At 42.4% G+C, this 21,186-nt stretch overlaps 2 protein-coding genes across 3 annotated transcripts; both read right to left on the bottom strand.

Moving 5' to 3' along the window:
• Positions 1 to 847: 847 nt before the first annotated feature.
• On the bottom strand, positions 848 to 16,718 carry NDC1 (NDC1 transmembrane nucleoporin). Its single transcript, XM_042873657.1, has 19 exons — positions 16,694 to 16,718; positions 16,066 to 16,466; positions 15,859 to 15,979; positions 15,634 to 15,735; positions 15,067 to 15,241; positions 14,462 to 14,600; positions 13,655 to 13,763; positions 12,182 to 12,233; positions 11,450 to 11,582; positions 10,091 to 10,183; positions 8,917 to 8,998; positions 7,882 to 8,037; positions 6,574 to 6,828; positions 6,326 to 6,444; positions 6,046 to 6,096; positions 4,485 to 4,548; positions 3,275 to 3,375; positions 2,173 to 2,333; positions 848 to 1,106 (listed from the first exon to the last, which is right to left on the bottom strand). The coding sequence occupies exons 1-19, from the start codon at positions 16,716 to 16,718 to the stop codon at positions 1,043 to 1,045; spliced, it is 2,403 nt and encodes an 800-aa protein (XP_042729591.1). The 3' UTR covers positions 848 to 1,042.
• YIPF1 (Yip1 domain family member 1) lies at positions 16,334 to 21,018 on the bottom strand. Of its 2 annotated transcripts, none has more exons than XM_042873811.1 (10): positions 20,963 to 21,018; positions 20,685 to 20,759; positions 20,242 to 20,375; positions 19,612 to 19,692; positions 19,416 to 19,503; positions 19,172 to 19,288; positions 18,433 to 18,599; positions 17,873 to 18,055; positions 16,825 to 16,919; positions 16,334 to 16,509 (listed from the first exon to the last, which is right to left on the bottom strand). In XM_042873811.1, the coding sequence occupies exons 2-9, from the start codon at positions 20,713 to 20,715 to the stop codon at positions 16,830 to 16,832; spliced, it is 891 nt and encodes a 296-aa protein (XP_042729745.1). In that variant the 5' UTR covers positions 20,716 to 20,759; positions 20,963 to 21,018; the 3' UTR covers positions 16,334 to 16,509; positions 16,825 to 16,829. The 2 variants fall into 2 exon arrangements, with proteins under 2 accessions (XP_042729745.1, XP_042729744.1); XM_042873810.1 differs by having other exon boundaries at positions 20,242 to 20,405.
• Positions 21,019 to 21,186: the final 168 nt, after the last annotated feature.

Genomic DNA, 21,186 nt, shown 5'->3' on the forward strand with positions numbered 1-21,186 from the left:
GCACTGCAGAGAACAGAAGAAGGAAGATCCAAACATTCTTTCCCCTCATCTTACTGAATTTAGACCATTTCGTTTACCTTATTGTAATTTCCTTGAGATAAAAGTACTGCAGCTACACCTCAGCACTTCACACACTGTGCAAGTTTTCTTCTGTAGATATCACAGTAACTGGAGTCAGTTTAAAAATGGGACAGTTCATTTTTCAAACTATTTGGACAGGTCTGCTTGCAAATAAGAAATGTAAAAGATGCTTTTAAAAAAGTCACTTTTCATCAGAAGCTACCAATAGTTACATTGCCTTGAAAAAGATGGGTATGTTACAAAGATCCTTCATATCCACCTGAACAGAAAGCTGCTGATCCAACCTTTCATGCACAATATCACTACCTGCAGCTTTTACCAAATACAGTAAATGCTTCCTGTATGTCTCTGTGTAGATCAGAGCTCGTTTCCCAGGTCACCCTGAAGACAATAAAACCCATGCTGATAAATTCAAGCAGTATTTTGTCTTACCAATACCTTTTCACGTAGCCATTCTACTCAGAAGGAATCATTTCCATCCTACAGGAGAGTAGCACCTTTTATTCCTTGGCACATCTGTTTCTTATTCTTAAAGCAGACGCTTCATCTGAGCTGAAAGTGTTAGCAGCTAAATTTATGAAACACTCAGGGACATGAAGTATCTGTGTAAATCTCCACCCAGCCCTTCATCAGGAAAAGCAGGGAAAGAATATATGAGGGAAAAACTAAATGGGAGAGTAAGTCTGATAATCTCAAATGTCACAGTCTGACATAAAATAAGAACTGACACTTTCTCACCTGTAAGTGATGTTAAAGGAAGGCAAGATGAATTTTAAGACATTTTATTATACAAAAGATGAACTCTTCCAAAACTGGAAGAGACTTTCTACAATTTTAAGAGTTTCATTCTGCAACTTGTACTTCCACATGTTTTTCTCAACAATACAGGATAAAAAGGCTCAGTAGTCCCACTTTCTTCTTACCAGAAGCACCAAACTGTAGCTGTATCAAAATCTGATATTTATTCTTTATACTCCAAGAACTGCTGAAGTCTTTTCTTATGTTCTGTAGAGACTTGCACTGCACTAAAAACAAACACAGAACATAAGTTTTTACATTAAATGTAGTACACCACAATATGAAACCTCATGCCAAAACTAAGTGCACACTGAAATAAACATCTGCACTCGAGCTGAAATTTAGAAAACCCAGCTGTACGAAAGCTTAGGTTCCAAGAAAAACACACAGAAAAGTAGGTATGAATCCTTAAAAATATCAATTCCTCAACAGCTTCCACTGCTAAAAGACAATTATGCCTAGAAAGCTCATCTGTTTCTTCACCTGTTTAATCATGGCATCACAACATTGTGAGTCGGAAGGGACTCACAAGGATCTCTGAGTCCAATTCCTGGCTGCACAGATAACAACCTTAAAAACTAAACCCTATGCCTGACAGCACTGCCAAATGCTTGTTGAACTCTGGCAGCTTGGTGCCATGAGCCCTGCCCCTGGGAGCCGGCTCCAGCACTCAGCCACCCTCTCAGTTCAGGTTGTTCCTACCATCCCATCTGAATGATCCCTGATACAGCTTCATGATCAGCTGTTATTCTTGCAAAGTTGACTTACATATGAAAGAACCTCAACATGATTTATCCCGTACACATAGCATTTCCAAACTGTGAGACATTTCATCTCACAGAGAGAGATGGGCAGACAGTGAAGAAAGTTTCAGCTCCACACATTCAGACACCAAGTACAGAAGTCAGCCTGCTGTGACAGCAGCTGAGAGCCAGTTGTTAGACAAGCAAGAAGCATTTAGTAAGGCTGCCCAAGATTCTCTTCCTACCAAACAGATAGTTATCTCTAGTCAATTTATTTTGCAGCAGCAAAGATTTAATTATTGAGTGACATCCATGAACCACTATAAAGTTCATTAAAAAAATTCATTGAGGACCCAGAATTCTTTGAGTAAGTTTCTAGCAGGACCATCTACATACACAAAAACTTTGTAAGGTTCAACAAATTAAAGAAAATAGGAAGATGCCATGTTAGAATAATGCCCTATAGAGATTTTGGCACAAAAGTCCATTTCCACAGTAACGTTTAATTTAAAAATCTAGCAAGGGAGAAATCATGAAGAAGAGTTCTTACTTCAGGTGTTCTCCAAAGACAGTGGTTATCCGGTACAGGGCTGTTTTCAAGGATGCTCTCAGAGCAAATCGTAGTGTTTTGTAGGATGTGTCCACCAGGCTTCCTGAACTCCTGGGAGGTTTGCTAGAAACGTGAGGCAGTTTGAAATGTCTGTCTACAACCTAATGGAGATAAAAAAGAAAAGATGAGCTCCCTCTGTCTGGTCAGTTACTTTAAAGCAGAGCTAACAAGATATTTATTAAATAAAGCTAAGTAAAAAAAAATTCCAATACCACCAAGACACAAAAATGTCTTGGAAACCAAAGTTGGCCTTACATTTCCAGGCCATCAACATCAGCACAATAATTAAGATCTATGAAATCAGATTCTCTGGTATTAAGTCTAAATGCTAAGCACGGCAGTACAAAACCAATTCTGTTTTGTGTTATATCTTGCTTCCTTCAGAAACATGGGAGGTGCTCCCTGCCCCTTCCCCCAGCACCTCTTCTTGGAATAAATGACTTACACTGAGAAGCTTTAATAACCTCAAAATCCTTTCCAAGAATCTCCACTAAGGACGTGTAAAAATGATGGTATCAAAAAGACATGCATAGCTTTGGAAACAAATCTTTTCTTTTTTTTCTTTTTTTTTTTAATTCACATTTCCAAACATCAACAACTGGAGAGTTTGAGTAATGCCTGAGCACTGCTTTGTGATCTTATCTCTAGCAGTTTGCAAAGCCTCCAAGTGCTGCAGATTGTATGAAGAATTCTGTACAGCCCATTGAAGACCAAGTCCTAAGTAAGCTTAAGATACAGGATATTTGATGCACCCTGAAGCAAGATGTTTAATTTAAAAAGTACCGCATGCTTGGTTCAATATTTCAGTAAAAATGCTCTTCCTGCTTCTACATATTAAAGATCTAACAAGGCTTTTATCCAGCTGTCCCATAAGGAACATAGTGTCAACTGGTTGTTTCATTTAGATTAACTGAAGATGAGAAGCTGTTTACAGCAGTGACTAATTCAATGCCACGACTGGTCAGCGCTGCTAAAACACAAAGCTAACAAAACTCCTCTCATAAAGTTGCTCATAGAGTAAGGAAAAGTTCATGGCTTTCACCTCCTGAAGGGTCAGTAAAGTATTCAGGATAGCTGGCAGCGTAGTTTGAACAACTCCAAATTGGTCTTCAGTGAAGGAGGCTGCTACCAAATGAGAAAGACCTTTGGGGGGAAAAAAAGGTTGCTACAATTACAGAGTTCTCAACTTGCGATGCATTAACAAAGACTACATGTTTCCTGAAGATCCTACTAGCGTGGTGGAATTCTTAGGACTTTCTGCAGCCAGATGACCATTACCTCAGCTTTGGCTTGCTGCAGGGCTAAATCAGTCACTCGTCTGACTGCTGCACAATAGCTTGAGGCTAATGATAGGGGAAGAGAGATTACATAAAATATTTAGAAGAGGACTGGCTCCCTTTCTGCTCCTCTGATCAGAACCGTACCTGACATCAACCACAAGACAAGTGCTATTTCACAATCTTAGTCATGCAGAAACATTTCCAGATTATTGAAAGTTTTGTTCAGCTTATACAACAACTTTACTACTCTGAAAATTGGATTGAGCTTTTAAACCCTTCTCAGTTTATTCCATTAAAAAGCACTGCAGCCTCGCTCACCAACCCTTGTTAAGACACAAACAATACAAAAACCATATTTATGATCCCCATCTCCTGACCATATTTCTTGACTCGTCACCTTTGATCTGACACAACCTGTCTCATCAGTCCATAAAACATCTAACCCAGGAGGAGGACTGATCTTTGCACAGTGAAATCCAGTCAAGGATTCTAAAGACTGGTGTTTGCTCTTGACACTGAGATAAACAAGCAAGAAAGTCCTGTTGTGCAGCCACCTCCTCGTTGGTTTTTTTAAATCTCTCTGGACCACTTCTTCCAAATTATTTGTTAACTTATTACTTGAATGCCTGCCTGCCTCCACACCCCCAGCTAACAAAGAAAGACACTTCAGGAAGAAAACCTGCTGCAAAAAAAAATTTCTTACTGAAAGAAAATGTGAAGCTGATAGATAAATGGGTTAATGTGGAAGAAAAGCAACAAATCAAATCCAGAAATCACTGCCTCCATGGAACAAGCTAAAAAACTGTGCATGGGATTTCAAAATTAAGAAGTGAATCTTTATTAAAGAGATATTTAATATAGAACATTATAGAAAAGCAGCTGTATTTCTACCAAAAAAGATGCAAAGTTTTTACAGGTTTTGTAGTTCCATGAACATTAGGAGCAGAAAAACTGGGAACAAAAACTGCTTACCTTCCAATGCCCAAATGTGCATCTGGGCATCAGAGAAAACAGCTTGGATGGAGGCTTCCGGATGCTGAGAAGAAATCAAAACATTCTAAGCACACAACCTAAAAGCATCACCAAAACTGCAGGTTTCAATTAAATCATACACATTTCTTCAGCTCACACGACTCCTCAGAAAAGATCTGCAAGGCTGACAAATGTCAGGAAATGCCCAGATAAATCTGTAGGAGCTGCCCACAAAGCTCTAGCTACAAGTGAAGATTCCAAGAGAGAAAGTATATTTGCTAGCTTGTTCTCAAGGGCTAAATAAACACTAATCTCTCCATTCCTATATTATGACCTTGTTTGACTCAGTCTCCATTCTAGTCTAGCTGACAAAACTGCTATATGTGAATAACTCTCACATGCACAGAAGAGATCTGCATACAAAAATGAGTGAAACCTATAAAAACAAAGATCTACAGTAGAGGAGATTTGCTCTGTAAAGCTTAATTAATTTGTACAGTTTTGTTAAGAGAAGCACTCAACTGTTTTTTTTGTGCAAAAACTAAGCCTAACTTGCACAGTATAAACACTTATACTACTGAAATACTTTACAACTGAAAGGTAGAAGTAAAATTAGTACCAATGTTTCAGAAAGAGAAATTCCAAAAAATCCAGCTACCTTTTTTCCCCACAAAGGAAAAATATAAAGCATTCACTTGGTACACTAGCCTGACAAAGTACTATTAACAGAATCCTAACCTTAACTAGAGGCTTACACCATCTAGCAGTTAGCATCCTGAGATAATTGCATTTTTACGTTCTCAGTTGTTTTATTATGATACTTCAAGCAAAATGCTGCTTATAAACAGCCTAGCTTAACCAAATATTTACTTTTTTAATAGAGGCACAGGATAGTCCTGCTTTAAGTATCACAATAAAAACAGCACTGTACTTACAATTAGATTAGAAAAAAGAACTTCTGAATCACAGAACTGCAGGGGCTGGAAGGGACCTCAAGAGCTGAGTCCAACCCCCCTGCTAAAGCAGGTACCCCACCACAGCTCACACAGGCAGGTGTCCAGCCAGGTCTTGAGTATCCCCACGTAAGGAACTCTCACTGCACAGCCCATTCCAGTGCTGTGCCACTCTTACTATAAAGAACTTACTCCACAAGTTTGTGGAGTATCTTGAACCTAAAACTTGAACTTCCTACGTTCAAATTTAAGGCCATTATTCTATGTCCTATTGCTGTGCACCACTGAGAGGAATCTGGGCTTATCCATTTGCTTCCCACTTCCCTTCAGGTATTTATAAACCTTTATCTTTTCCCTGGCTGAACAGACCCCAGTTCCTCAGTCTCTCCTCATAAGCAGATGCTCCAGGCCCTCTGTCATCTTTGTGGCCCTTCACTGGACTCTTTGAAAGAGATCCCTGTCTTTTTTGAGCTGGGGAGCTCAGAGCTGGACACAGTGTTCTAAATCATTACTATATGGAAAAGACACACATTGCAACAGCAGATCTCACATGTTCATGCATTTTCTAAACCATGCTGCTCACTCACACAACACATGATCATGACTACCTTGCTGAAGAAATACATTATCAGCACTCGTCTTGATAAGAAGTTTTTTATCTGAAAAGAAACAGAAGATGAAAAACACAGTATTTATCAGAAGGCAAGCAAAGTTAAGCCTCCTCACCTCTACCATCTTTTCACAGTGCAAAGGAATTGAGTGAGGCAGAATATGTTTCATTAAGTCATGCAAGCTAATTGAAGAAGTACTCTTCAAGAGTTCTTTCAGAAGAGAGAACACTTAAGCTGTATTGGCTGTAATCTATCTGTGCTGCAACTTTTACTCTACCTGTTCTTGCTTGTTCTGGAGCCACGTGTAAATCAAACTTGGCTGCACAGCCTCACTGCCAACTCTTGCAACAGAGAGCGCTGGGAAGGATTCGTGGTGGGAACCATTCAGTTGCAGACCTACAAGAGAAATGCAGTCTCCTGAGAAAACAGGTTTCTGTCCCTTTTCCTCTCACGCATGCAGATCTCTACTGGCATCTACACCTATGACTACGAAGGTAAGAACAAACGTAGCAGAAAAGTCTTTACCTGAACCTGATGTCCATAGCTTTGGTCCCCTTCGCACAACGAGAGGACTCTGGACTTTTCCATGCCAAGGAGAACTTAACTCCAGAATTCCCGCCTTGCAAGTTAAAGCAGGTGAACTGAAAGGTGAACCAGTATCAGACCCAGGTGATGCCTTTAAAGGCACTGAGGATGATTTAACCAGGGAAGACATAGCAGCTCTGGGAACAACATTAGACCTCTGTAACTGGAAAGGGATATCTTCTGCCCCTGCAGCTCCTAACAAGAGAAATATGCTGCACGTAAATAAACATGCTGTCAAGACATGGGTTTGTTACTGGATTGCTGCTTCAACAGCTTTGTATTGTCAAGAGTTTTTATTAACAGACATTGCTTCCACCTTGCAAAGAAGTACACATCAACCTGAGCACAGAGTTTTTAAAAGCTCTTTCCACTTGTTCTCAAACTGATGATGGATTTCCTGAACATCTCCTTCTGCTAACTAGCATTACAATGCATTGGATGTATCATCACAAAGCATCTTTAGCATTCCTAGTATTAGTACTGGAAGGCAAGGGTACTTAAGGACAACTCCTAAATAAGAACAACAGTTCTTTCTGATTGGTATGAAACACGTCAGCCACAAATTCCAAGGCAGCAGCAACAGCACTAGAAGAAATTCACCTCTGACATACCAACTGTCCCCTGCTGTTCCCTGGACAGGAGTACGTTTGTGTCCCAGGCACTGACTGCTAAGGGATCCAGTTACCTGCCAGCCCTCGTACTGACATAGCTCTGCTGCCAGGAACGATGCCTAAGACCAGCATGTGAAACACCTGAAATGTGTGCTACCTGCATGCAACTCAAGACTCAAACTGGCTCTTCTTCTTTTACCATGATACTCAGTGAGCCACCTAAACATGTTGAAAGCCCTTATGACAACAAAAACTAACTGTCATCTTAAGGTAACCACAAGAACAGCTAAGCAAGTTACAAAGCATCTCCTGGAAGGTCTCAGAGTTCTTAGATTCAGTCATATTCTAATAATAACACTAATAATTAGACTTTCTTAATTCATGCAAGTGTGGAAGACCATACTGCATTGAATATAACATCAAGCAAAGTAAACAAAGTAAGCACACTTTTGAAGCTTTCCATTTGTTTAGGGGATCGAAATGAAACGGGGGTGGGACTTCCTTTTTAAATGTCCCCATCTATTTGCAGAACCCCCTCAACTCATTTTTCCATACAACTTAATTCAGATCACATAGGTGCATTAGTCTAATGCTATTCTCATGCTTTACAAAGAATTATGAGCACTTCCTCACATACCTGGAGTCTGCGGAGATACTTTCATCTCTCCCACTTGCTGCTTTGCTCTCCCATTTGCTGCTGCAGCTTCCTGCTGTGCAATCAACCTCTGGGTCAGATCAGTCAGAAGACTCAAACACTCCCTTGATATCGCAGTCCAGTTGTGTGGGTGCCCACCTAGGAGCATTCACATGAAAGGGAAATGCAGTAGGTATTTTTGATCTCCACAGTACCCTCATATCTATTCCAACAGTGCACATTTGCTCTCAGCAAAAAGCTTCAAAGACAGCAGCACCATTCCATTTGTAAAAAGCCACAGTGCGCTTTTACTGCAGCAGTATATTTATACTGAAAAGAAGATGAAAACATGGACAGACTCCATCCTACTGGCAATTAATAACTCCACAAGACTTCAGTGAAACCCATTAAGCACGTGGGAAACGAGCAGTTTGGTCCATCAGATTTGAAATTAACTGAAATGAACAAAGTAATATCAGTGGTAATGGGGAACGCTTTAGAAGTCGTGCAAACATCAGAAATCCCAATGATGAGCAACAAAGTTTTCAAACGTTTCTAGGCAGACTCAGCTGCCCTTCTCTGCCATATCTTCATATACAGCAAGAGGCTTGTACACTAAATGAAATCGTGGCCTTTGTTTGCTTTCATAATTCCAGTGGTGACCCACTATCTATGCTCAGTTTAATCTCACACCTGAACACTGGCCTTACATACACGAGTTGGATTATTCAGTTTGCATTATTTGATAGGTGATGTCACAAGGATCTTGCTTTCAATACTTTAAGGCCTGTGTTTCCTCACAGTTGTCATTTAAATCAAATAACAGGGACTGGTATTTATTGAGTAGATAAAACAATGTGAATACAGAGAACTAAGCATCCTTTTGGAAAAGGCATCAAAAGGACATTTTTACTTAGGAGGCCTCATAGTTTACATAGCATACATCACAGCAGTTAAAAAACAAAAACACTTGTCAACACATTCAGCAAACATTTAATTAAAAAAAAAATAAAAATAAAAATCAACCTGAGCTCTTACCTGGTTGGCTGAGGCTAAAGACCTCCTGACGTCGAACAGGAGAATACTGGGAAAGTAACATCAAGTCTTGTAAGGCTAAAAACTGCAAGGAAAGAGAAGTGTTTTCACAAGTGCAAATTCCAAGGAGGTTCCTTAAAAACTGTTGTTACCCATAGAAATGCAATTCTAACAAAGACCAAGTTTGCACAGACTATGACAAGCCATGTGATAGGGGCAGGGGGGAAGAAAAAAAACAGGCAAAAGACTGCATGTATCCCCAGAACCAGTTTGGATAGAGCGTCTGAGCAGAGCTTTGCAAAACTCTATTGGTATGTTCTTCCTTTGGAGCTAAAGAAAATCTAGGGCTTTATTTTAATTCAATCTTAATAGCTAACAACTCAGAGAAAAAGAGCTCAAGTCTAGAGAACAAACTGTTGAGAACAAACTGTTTTTGCAAGCCAGAGCTCATCTGCAGTGTGCCAACAGCACAAAGCCTAACACTGCTTTTTCACATGATAAGTAATGAATGGGGCAGATCAATGATAACCAGATTTCTCTCACTGTGCAAGACCCAATTATAAATTAGACACTTCAGCCTAATTCATAATCTCAGCAGTTGCTGTGCTGTGATTGATTCTTCCTCACAGATCCTTTGATAATGTAACAGAGCTTACAGGAGGTGGCAATTCACTTGAATCCCATTTTATCTCTAGCCTTATCAGAGATCCATATAATCATTAAACACGGGTCTTCCACGTGCTGCAGAATAAAGTCACCTATGTTTACACAACACTTTTTGTATGAGGTCTTCAATTCTTCATTATTATAAACAGTAAGTTCTACTAAAGTCTAACACAGCCTCACCAAAATTACTGTTTACCACAATGGCAAGAAAAGAAAGCATTCATAACCTTTTATTTTAGCATCATTACAAACTAACATTATTACTGCAGGCATACATCTCACCTTCACCTCTAAATGAATCCATCTTCAGCCTAAAAGTAGTATAGCATGGTGAGCACCAGCAGATGTCACTACTAAACAAGTTTTCACCATTGTGACTGTCTCTCTCAGCCATGAGGCAGCTTTATAAAGAACTAGCAGCAGTTTCTCTAGCTGCCACACAGCAGATCACAGTTTGAGAATCAGCTTCCCAGCACAAATCTAACTGGGAATATTGCAGAAATCCAGTTACCTTTATAATGAGCGGAGGGTTGCTGTTTAGGATTTTAGGCAGGCATTGGTCTGTCTCCTCAGCAAAAGTTGGCTGAACAGGAAAGTGATGTGTCTAAAAATAAATACCAGAAGTTGTGTTATACACACAGCCACAGCACAGCAACCCCTGTAGCACAGATCTTGAAGAACAACCACGCAATGTACCAGGTAACCAGAAGAAACACACCACATCACCAGTGCAAAACATGGGGGGGAAAAAAGCTTAAGAAAGATCATATCTGAGTTGGTGCTCGTCAGGAATTATGGACCACAAAAGCACACACCCAACTGCTTCAACTTACTACAAACTGCCTTGAAACTTCTAACAGAAGCAACAACAAAACCAAACAAGCACACAACAAAGGCCACTCCTCACATTTAAGGCCAAGGTCTTAGAAAATCCAGCTCCCTTTATCTTGAAATGCCCCCCATGTACCCATACAGCTGGGCAAATCATGTGTAGACAGATTACTATCATAATGATAACTGGGAGAAAAATCTATCGACACCACAGCCAAAAACAAGACATTTCAACAGCTGTATCTGTCTTTTAAGATGTAACCAATCCAATGAAAAACTGCAGGGATCTTTTATTAAATAATGAAATATTTTAGAATTCTCCTCCTACACTGTTTCGTTGATAAACTAAGAAAGCCTTCAAATATAAATAACTGCTTATGTTGTTATCAAGCATTGCATATTTTTAATACTACAGAACATGAATCACTTTGGGCACAGACTCTGCCAGTTTATTTGTTCAGTGTCACTGAATTCAGATTACATATTATCACTTTTTCTCTTCCCCAGCTGCACGACTGGAATTGATAATAGCCATGGCTGTCAAAGGGTTAACAAAACAGCTGTGTGGATCTGATGTAAGCTTCGAGATTCTTGGCTGCCTTTTCCTTGTCACCCCCCAGCACTCCCCACTCCCACCACCCCCATAAGCACAGTCTCAGATTTATTCTAATGTGATTCATTATATATTCAAATGGTCTTTTTTTAGCCACATTACTTTGTAACAGTGATTGAATGAAAATGCAAAAGCATATTAATTCCCAGGGCTGCTTGAAGTCTATTATAATACTGCAGCCTGAACTCTTATTAACGTGTCTCTCCTTTGGAGAATTTGGATGCCTGGTTGAAATGTGAGATTTCCAGAGCTTAGCTTGCAGAACACTGACCACCTTCTGTTATCCTTTCTGGTGATAAATTGGACTGAGATCTCATTTCTGGATATCACCTTCTCACATAGCCTGCAGGTGCGTGTCACAAGTTCTTGCTTTTGAAAAGAAAGCATTATCAGCAGAACACTTCAGCACTGTCACAGCACACCAACCTCTGTAGCGTAGATCTTGAAGAACAACCACGCAATGTACCAGGTAACCAGAAGAAACACACCACATAACCAGGCGTGGTAAAATAAGGAGAGATCCAATAAGCCAGACAGTGTGTCAAGAGGATGCAATTTACTGCAAATAAATCAACCAAGATAAAAGTGTTTTTATTGTGGAGGGCATTTTCAGTAGGCTGCTCGCTGTTGATTTTGTTGGTGGTTCTCAACAAGTCCCATGAAGATGTTATGAGATCACATCTCTTTAACTTTCTATTAGAGGTGATTAGATGAAATTAAAATTAATGAAATTAAGGAAAAAGCCACATGGAATAAATGACTGTAATCACAACTTCAGTGCATTAGAGTATTAAAAGCTGCCACTTCCCTATTTGAAGAGGAATCACAGTGATGTATAAAAATGAAAACATCCTAAAAACACAGAACTGGATAAAAACCACAAATGAGATCTGGAGAGAATAACCTTCCAAATATTTCAGTTTTACAGAGATGAAGGCTACCAAAGAGGATTCCTTACAGCCTAGCTACAAAATGGCTCTTACCAGGGGCTGCTGGCCCTCGTGGGGTTTATTTCAGAAGCCTCCAATGCTCCCATGCTCTGAGGGAGGTCAGGAACAGAGCCCTACTATGCACAAAGGATCAGTTGCTAAGCTGGACTACCTGAAAAGGCAGCTGTTGGCAATATTCTCCTCCAAATTTTCAGCACAAGGTACCCACCTGTCTATACGAAGATCCATTGTGGTGCTTATCCACATCTTTGGGATATAACCTAGGGAACAAAGAAATAAACACAACACTGAAGGAAGTAAAACACAGGCAATCAAGCACACAACAGGCCAACAAGAAGACTGAAGTAGAATGCTTATATAAAAGACAAAGAAAGGCCTTGTAACACACATGCAAGAAAACAATCTGCCTTTGGGGTTTCTCTCTTCTGTTTCTTAAAAAATAGGAATGAGAGAATGGAAGAAGAGGTGCCAGGACAACAACTACATGGTGAGAGATGTTGCTCTTGCAACTAGCTTCTCAGCACTGGAATATTTGTATTTCTTCTCTATCAAAGGAATTAATAGTAATTTGATATTCATTTTCACTACAGCTCAGACAGCAGCAGAGTACTCATACAGATACAGAAGAAACCAACCTTGAAGCAGTTGCCCCAATGGAAAACGCTCTAGCATAGTTTTACATCATTCAGAAGTATAACTACAACCCTAACATAAAAGAAACCTCCCTGTATTTCATCCAGTCCAACCCAGCTGTGCCCATCAGTAGTATTTATCATTATCATTTTAAGGAATGATTCTTGATTCTCCCAGAAGGGAGGCAAACTGCATTTTTCTCCCCAGTTTTCTCCAAATAACTGCAAATAAACTGCACTTGGGAATAAAGCCAAAGTGCTTGGTTTTGCTTAGAAGTAGTAAGGAATGGTGGCACTACGTACACAGAAGTTGTACCTGCTGCCAATGTTCCAGGTTCTGCTCTGAGACTATTCCCAATACCAGACAATGGAAGGAGTAAGCCAGGCATAGCAACATTTACCCACGTGACAAAAAAACTGAGTTAAATATATTTAAGTTACAAATAAAAACAAAATTCTTCAATTATACTCCAAGCCTGGAAACAAAGTATTTTTACACAGATCAGAATGGACACACAAACAGTGGCCAAAAAGGTTTCAAAATGCATCCTCTGCAATGCTAGCTGGTTAGAGCTTGGTAGCTCCTCCTACTTGCAAGTTACTTCACAGCTGCCTGCAGTGGAATTTCCTTCCAAGAGGAGAACACCAGAAACAACCCTCTGGAGGAGGATCAATGTTTTGGCCCTGTGTCCAAAAACACAGGCTTCAGGTTAGAGAACTAGTGTTCCCAGTTGTCTTCTTAGAAAATGGTAATGTTCTTACTCATGTGATGTTACCAACTGGCTGAGAAATTCCTCTGCAAGGTGTTAACCTCTTTGGAAAAAGAGACATTTCTCACGTGCTAACCAAAATGCTGTAAGGCTTTCAGAATTAATAGCAGCGTGCAAACTGTGCCTATTCGCACTATTCTAGAGAGACATTACTTGTCTTATTTAAATAAGCCCACACACCTGCAGCAAGCAATCTGAGAGGCTGAAAAAGCAGCATAGATTCCCTGCCTAAAATAAAGGAATTCAAAATACAAGCACTCCAACTTTACAAATCCTTACCAAAGAAGTAATACGCAACGCAGAAGTTTCTAACTGAGTACAGAGATTCCACACAGCTGTGTTTCATGAGGAGAGGCAAAGACCTTCTGAAACGTAAGTACTTGTATTGCTAGAAACAAAAACAACAGTTTCGTAGCATTCAGAACAAGCTGGTGAAACAGTTAAAAAAAAAAAAAATAAAAGCCTGCTTTAAAACCTGTAGCCTAGACAAATTAAAACTAATCGGAGCAATATTTCTGGGCTGCAGTTCACATGTCAGCCCTCACCTTCTCTCTGCTAGATTTCTGCAGAACTGCTACAGCCCCCTCTGAAGGGATCAGTCCCACAGTAGAAGCACACAAATTAGCTCTGGATGCTGAGTTTAAGCTTAACTCACTGTATGCTCTTCAGACTTGAAAAAAATCTGGTACTCCATCACAACTGATAAATTTCTGTTTGAAAACAATCATCTAAAAGCCCTGAGCATTTTCAGCTTTTAGGTAACCTTCGTTGCTAGTTCCTGATGTTAATAATCAGTTCATGTATATTGCTGCTTTCCTGCAGCTCATCTCCTGCAATGGTCCACCTTAGCCAGCTTTGAATGTGCAACACAGGGCCCTCAGCACCCTGCACCTGTTTGAAAGAGGCTGAGCAGCAAGAAGGAAGGTGAACATTACTGGCACCAAAACATACACTCACTCAGCTTTAATCTACTGGTAAAAGCCAACTGAGACCTGGTGCTGCCACATTCAAAGATATAAACAATCAAGGCTATTTTTCAATAATTGTTTTCTTTATCTTTCTGCTCAGATCTATAAAACTGCTTACCTGTATGATTGGAAATGGCAAATAATTCATGTTGTTAATGAGGTATAAGAGACTGTAACAGTATCCCATGAAAGCACCAGAAAGTAGAAAGAAGAGGTGGTATTCATTCAGGCACATCTGAGGAACAGCGTCATCGAGGCTAAAAGAGAAAACTTAATATTAATTTTTTTTTTAAATCCAGCGTTTGGAATTCAAAGAGAAACTTCACTTCTGATCTCCTGATCATACATGTGATTGTATCTGAGCACGTCCAATTCCCATTACTTATTTCTGTACTTTATGCATGAGGATACTTCTGATATTTCGGAAGGAAGGCACACCCACCAGAGACTTAATACAAATGACAACCAACCTGGCAACTCTCCATCGACAATCCCAACAATTCAGTCATTCTGGGTTTCTGGCCCATTTATCTCCCCATGTATTATAATATTTCTCAGTTGAGGCATTTCCTAGCCTTTATTAAAAAATATTAACGCATACTTGCTCATTTTTTTGACAGCACTGAAATTTCAGTCTCTTACATAGAAAAAATGGCCATCAGGACCTACTTTTACAACAGCAGCTCTTTCCATAACTTATCCTTAAGACACAGACATAATTACCTTTCTGAAATCATGCAGGGCACAGCAAGAAATTGGAACCTCCCTTTTGTCATAACTGCAGCGCACCAAGCAACCAACATGCCCATTACAGCATGAGCAACTGAATGGATAACTTGCTGAGGGTGAATTATTTTTCCTATCAGCGCTAATCGAGAGCACGGGATCGATGGCACAACTGTAAATAAAAGCCAAAAGTGAATTTTTATTTGCTATCAATAGAACTTGTCATTTAAAAAAAAAAAATAAAAGCATTGGCACCACACTTTCAGCTGGAATCAGTCACCAGATACAGAAAGCAACGCAGAGGGACGGAGCGGTGAAGCATGCACACATCTGGGCTGCCTCTCCTGCTGCCATCTGAGTCCCCTTCTGACTCAAACCCACGATTTTCACACCTTTCCTCGCTCACTGCAGCAGTAATTAAATAGACTGCTACCTCTGTTTAAAAATACCTTTTATGTGCCTCCTACGTTAACTAAAAGCAAATTTGCAAGAGGTGAAAACAAATCTCTCACACCCCCATCTGATTTATAACCGGAACCACAGCCAGTTCAGCATGCAACCCACCTGCATAAAACTCCGCGTTGAAAACGCTTATTATCAGAATCACAGCAGACATCAGAAGGATGCAGAAGATGACATGTGAAGTATATAAATCATCGAAAGAATCTAAAGGAAGGAAAGAAACAATCAGCTCTCAAAAGACCGCAGTAACAAACAAGCCCAGCTAGGAAGACCCGCCGCTGAGGAAGCCTGAGGGAGAACGCGGGCCGGGCCGGGCCGGGCACGTACCGGACAGCCAGCGCAGCGGGCGCAGGGGCTGGACACCGCTGAGGAGAACGAAGGCCGCGGTGCAGACGGGCAGCAGCAGCACGGACCAGGCGACGGCGGCCGCCAGCCTCCAGCCCAGCACCTGAGGGAGAGGCGGCGTGAGGGGGAGGAGGGCACGGGGAAGGGAGGGGATGTGTGAGGAAAGGGTCGCGGCGGCGCCGCGCTCACCTGGCGGAGCAGGGCCCGCTGCCGGCCCGCCGCCGCCGCCTCCATGCCGGGCCCGGCGCCGTTCAAAGTCTCCGCCGTCCAACGGCCTCCTCCCGCACGCCGCTTCCGGCGCAGCACGGCGGGAAGCTCGGGGCAGCCAATAGGAAGAGCGCGACGCCCCTTTTCCCCGCCCACCCCCGACAGGAAGCAGCGCAGGCGCGCAACGTGGAGAGGACTGCGAGTCCCGGCATCCCCCGCGCGGCGCAGGCGGAGAAACGAGCGGCGCACGGAGCTTTCGCATCGCTTTATTCCGGCGGAATCAGCCGGGAGACCGAACGCCACGTACGGCACCGGGCGCAGCCCCCGCGCCCACAGCAGCTCGTGGTTCCCGCAGGGCTTCTTCTGCACAAACGCGTCCCATTCTTCAGTGAAAAAATAAAGCTACTGGTGGAGAAACAGCACGACCTGGAAGAGAGAAGCAGCTCCTGTGAGCTCACGGCTCCTCAGAGGCACTGGGCATGCATGATTAGGGCTGTTCGGCCTGACTCGTTATTTAATAACTTGTTGTCTTTGTTTCTCAGTCTTTTACATTTTCACAGCCATCATTTAGAATTCCAGCTGGCAGAACAGTAATAAATGGTATTTATACGCAGACCCCATTTGGTGGAGTTCATGTGTTCAACCCTCAACCATAGTAGCAAGGGAGATGTTTCAAGACCTGTGTTCCCTAATGACAGGATTACATTTTTAGATGCTTAAGGAAGAAATCTATGATCTTACCTTATTTACTTAACTTTTGTTATCAGCGTTGTTCCATTGTGAGCAGGGATAATAGGTGCAGGAAAATCCACTTCAGGGGCATCAAAAAAGTATGCCTAAGTTATTGCAAAGCAGAAAAAAAAAAGACCATTTAGGAAGAAACAAATGGTTCTGCCTCATCAGCCCCCATTCACTCTTGCCATATCCACTGTCCATGAGCTGCAAGCACAGCACTGAAACGAGAAGTCTGAATCTTTTAGTTCTAAGAGCTTTTATCAGATTAGATATGGTCAGTTAAAATGAGACTCTAAATTGGATTTTACAGTATAACAGTCAACAGTTCAGATGTTTGAATTGTCCAATACCAGAGACGACAGCAGAAATTTACTCAACTGACTGCTGATTAACTGATGAAGCTCCATGCAGCCTACAGTAACAGTAGCTCCCACTGTCATCAGAATTGCATTTGACCCTCTATCTGCATGCTGAGCAAATCTATTTAGACAAGAGGCTGAAGTGGGGGGGGGGGGGCCAGAACTGAAGCCTGTATGGTATAATTCCACTCAGTGCAATTAAAGAACAAAAAAAAATTAATTTATTGTCATTATAGATTTCAGTAGCATTAAAGCCTTCTGATTTCATAATGTGGATTTACTAATCTCTAGCAAGTTTATGCTTTCATATATAGAACTCAGAAGCATGCACTATATACTGAATTCAATAATTTTATATGATTAACTGAGCATAGTACTTGTTGGAATAATCTGTGACTAGATTACAAGAATTAATGTTGAAAAGTGAATTAATTCCAGATAAAAATACTGTTTTCTGGGTAATTTTGTGCTAAATATTCATTATTGAGTTTGCTACTTGCATTGTCAAAGTCCAATTGGCATTAAGTTCTGCTATCTGAAATAATTAAAGGGTGTTTTTTCACAAGCACTTCTTGTTTCTTGATTTAGAAAGATTTCCCAGCAGCATCCTTCCCTGTATTACACCATGCTGCAAGCCCCAGGTAATAACAAGTAACAGAGGCAGGTGGAAGAATAAAGAAATAAGAGTCCTCTACCAAGCAGCCAACAGACAGCAGGGCGTGGAGCAGCACGATGGTCCCCACGGTCGCCAGCGCAATCCTCCGGTTGTCATCTCTGACAGCAGGCCAGAAGGTCATCACCAAAACGGAGCCCGAAAGGCACAGGGAAAAAATCATCAGGACCCAGCGCACCACTTTTTGGGGAATAATCCATAAGATCTGTCAGGGAGGAAAATGATTGTCAGAGAGACTGTGCGAAACTGGGATTCGTTTATTTCATGCATCGTGTTCTCTGACATTTCATCACCTCCAGCCAATTTGCTCTCTAATTATCCCATGCCTCATTTGAAGAAAGGACAACAGCAGCCACAGCAACAAGGAGCTGCTGCCCATGACAAGTTCGTGTTTCCTAAGTTCTGGGCACCCCCTCCATGGCCTCCCTATCATCAGAGCGGCCCAGGATGGTGCTGGCCAAGGAAGCTTTGTCCTCAGAGCCTGTGCATCAGCACTGCCCTCAACACATCCATCCACACGTGCACCCTGGGAGGACACATCCCAATCCCCAACCTTGCCAGCAGCCTTCAGGCCATACGTACCGCTGTGGGAATATAGACGAAGAGGGAGTAGCCATATACACACACTATCTCCAGGAAAGAGTAGGAGACAATGTTCATAACTTTACTGTTCCTCCACATCAGGAATCCCCAGAGAGCAAGGGGAACAAGCCAAGCGTATGCATAAATCGTTGTTGCTGCTATGGAGACTGTAAATATATCAGAAGATTTAAGGTTCTATTAGAATACCACCAGAATCGAATGTATGGAAGCATTAAGCCTGAAAACTAGAGTTTCCTTTGAAATTACTTTCAAAATGTAAAGCATTCATTATTCATAAATTGAGAATTTTGCATTGATGTCCACTTTACTCCCAGTACTTTCACCAGCATTTCAAGTTAATTACAAAGTAAAGACTCCAGAAATGATTACTTTGCTGCTTTCAATTTATTCCACTTGAGTATGAAATGCTGTCGTTTTCAGTGTGAAGAGAGCCATGCAGAGCAGAAAAAATTAAAAATAAATTTAAAAAAGAAGTTCAGCTTCAGATATTGAAAAAAATAACATTTGAGAATAGACATGACTGTCAAATCCAAAACTATTTGAGCGACTTCAAGCCCACTTTCAGTGCTTGCTTTGCCATCTCTTAAAAATTTACAGCAATCAACCAACAAGACTGCTAAATAAAAGCTACAGCCTGTTTTTGTGTTACTGCACTAGCACATTAAAAACAGACAACAACAACAACACACCCTCAAGGCCATATCGTCTACTTACAAACCTTTTCTGAACTCAGGCACATAGTGGTATGTCGGCCTGCCCAGGTGGATGAAGAAATTTGAGAGATTGCCACTAACAGCAATAGCGAAGACAAGTGTAGCACATATCCAAAAGGGACCTTAAAAGGAAACACAATTTCAGTAACAGCTCCTCTGCTCTTGTAAGTTTTTTTAGCAAGAGCAAGTAGAAGAATGCAAACTCAAAACATTTAGCACAGAATGGAACTTAGCACACCTCATACCTACCATAGAGGTCGGGATTGCTGCGGACATACAGCCTTACAAAGTTCCTTCCTGGCACTGGGAAAACCGAACCCTTGATTCTGTCCAGGACCTATGAGAACACACAGTTTTGTCTGACCAAAAATGACAAAAGGAAAGATCCTTCATGCCTGGATAAGACATGGCTCAAACGAGTTCTCCTTGAGAGTGGAGTGCTAACCTGGTAGGTGTCCACATCGAAGAACGTCTGGTAGTACTCAAACGTCCAGAAAGGGGCACTTTTCTTCTGCCCTGCAAGCAGCTGTATGGTGGGAAAAGCAACACGGAAAACATTACAAGCATGCCATTTGTAAATCACTGGCTCATTTACACAACAGTTAAAACACTTCTCTTCCCAAGCAGAAAACAAAATTAATTAACAGGGAAGTACCTATTAGTGCTTTCTATGAACTACTTAACAGTTTTCCTTTCCTCCTCCAACATTTGTTAGCAGCAGCTAGTGATCTCCCTGCAAGCAGAACAGTGGTCTGGTGTTCTAAAGAGCAGCAAGATGCCACCTTTCAACACATTATTTATAACGTTTTCGTGTGTACCACAAGCTCCTTTGTGCTGACTGACAGCTGCATCAGCAGAGCCTTCAGACAGACCCTGGGCATTTCAAAGCTTCCTGTTTTCCTGCCAGAGGCACCACATCACAGCAAAACTGGCAGAAACAAACACAGCGTTGCGACAGCAGAGAAGCCAAGTTTTAAAGCACTCAGCATTCATCCCTGCTGTCCTCTAGGAATACCTCAGTGTTGTCAGCACCACCTGTGTGTGCTGAGGGGGCCCTGCTGACGGGGAGTATTACCTCTGTTTTATCCGAGTCGTCGGTCCCCAGCAGTTCATCGTCCTCCTCTCTCCCCGGCTCCTGCCGACGGCTGTGCTGATTCTTATGGGCTTCTGCCGGCTCATCGATGCTTATAGTGGTGGCATCGGGATTTGCTGCAAGCAAATGAGCTGCATCGTCAAATTCTGCAAATAAGCACGTTACAAGAAACGATGATTAGATTACATTCAGATCCCCGCACTACCCGAGAAAGGATGCATCAATAACTCAGACACCTGAAGCACAACCAAGTGTTTCTCAAAACCCAAACCGACACATTCCTAACGCTTATTTAACGAAGCGTTCGCCCTCCTCTCCCACTGATCCGGTGTAACAGACCCGTACCAGGGAGCTGGAACGCAAAGCACGGAGCAGTCACACCTCCGACAGCCGCCCACCCGGCACCCCGAGCCGCACAGCCTCACCTCGGAACTTCAAGTCGTCCACCGCCGCCATCCGCCCGCTCGGGCCGAGGAGCAGCTGCCGATGCCCGCACCCTCCTGGAAGCACAAGGCCCCGCCGGGCCGCTCAGCACCGCCGGGCACACGCAGCACCGCTGGCCGGGCCGCCGGCGCTACCCCCGGTGTCTGCCTCTGCGGGCAGTGCCGACGGAGGCCACCGACCGACCGCCCCGCCTGCCCCCAGGCCGCCCGCCTCACCCGCTTCCCCAGGGAGCGCCGCACCGCCCTACCCAGCCCCGCACCTTTGCTCCCCAACCCCTTGCCCAACCGCGGCCTCCGTCACCCTTAAAGACGCGGCAGGAACTGCGCCGCGACAGCCAATCGGCAGCTCCGCTGCTCGCTTCTCCCGCCCACCCGGCGGGCAAGAAAAGAACCCATTGGCGTAAAGCTCCGCGCCGACCAATCGGAGGCGCTTCCTCTTCCGCCACTGCCCGCCCCCATAAGGGGACCGCGGCCCCAATCACGG

Source organism: Lagopus leucura, unplaced genomic scaffold, assembly GCF_019238085.1.
Source record: "Lagopus leucura isolate 7727_CA_CO unplaced genomic scaffold, USGS_WTPT01 Super-Scaffold_100009, whole genome shotgun sequence".
NCBI classification, from domain to species: Eukaryota; Metazoa; Chordata; class Aves; order Galliformes; family Phasianidae; genus Lagopus; species Lagopus leucura.

Bases quoted from the DNA above. Each gene is read 5' to 3' on its own strand.
- YIPF1 (XM_042873810.1), bottom strand. From the start codon at position 20,715: ATGGCGGCGGTGGACGACTTGAAGTTCCGAG. The intron at 19,504-19,611 runs GTTAGCACTCCA...GTGTTCTCATAG, and splicing joins TCGATGTGGACACCTACCAG to GTCCTGGACAGAATCAAGGG. The intron at 18,056-18,432 runs GTACGTATGGCC...CCTCCCTGACAG, and splicing joins TCGTCTATATTCCCACAGCG to ATCTTATGGATTATTCCCCA.
- NDC1 (XM_042873657.1), bottom strand. From the start codon at position 16,718: ATGAACTCCACCAAATGGGGTCTGC. The intron at 15,736-15,858 runs GTACGTGCCCGG...TCCTTCCTTTAG, and splicing joins CCCGCTGCGCTGGCTGTCCG to ATTCTTTCGATGATTTATAT. The intron at 11,583-12,181 runs GTGGGTACCTTG...ATTTATTTGCAG, and splicing joins ATGGATCTTCGTATAGACAG to TAAATTGCATCCTCTTGACA.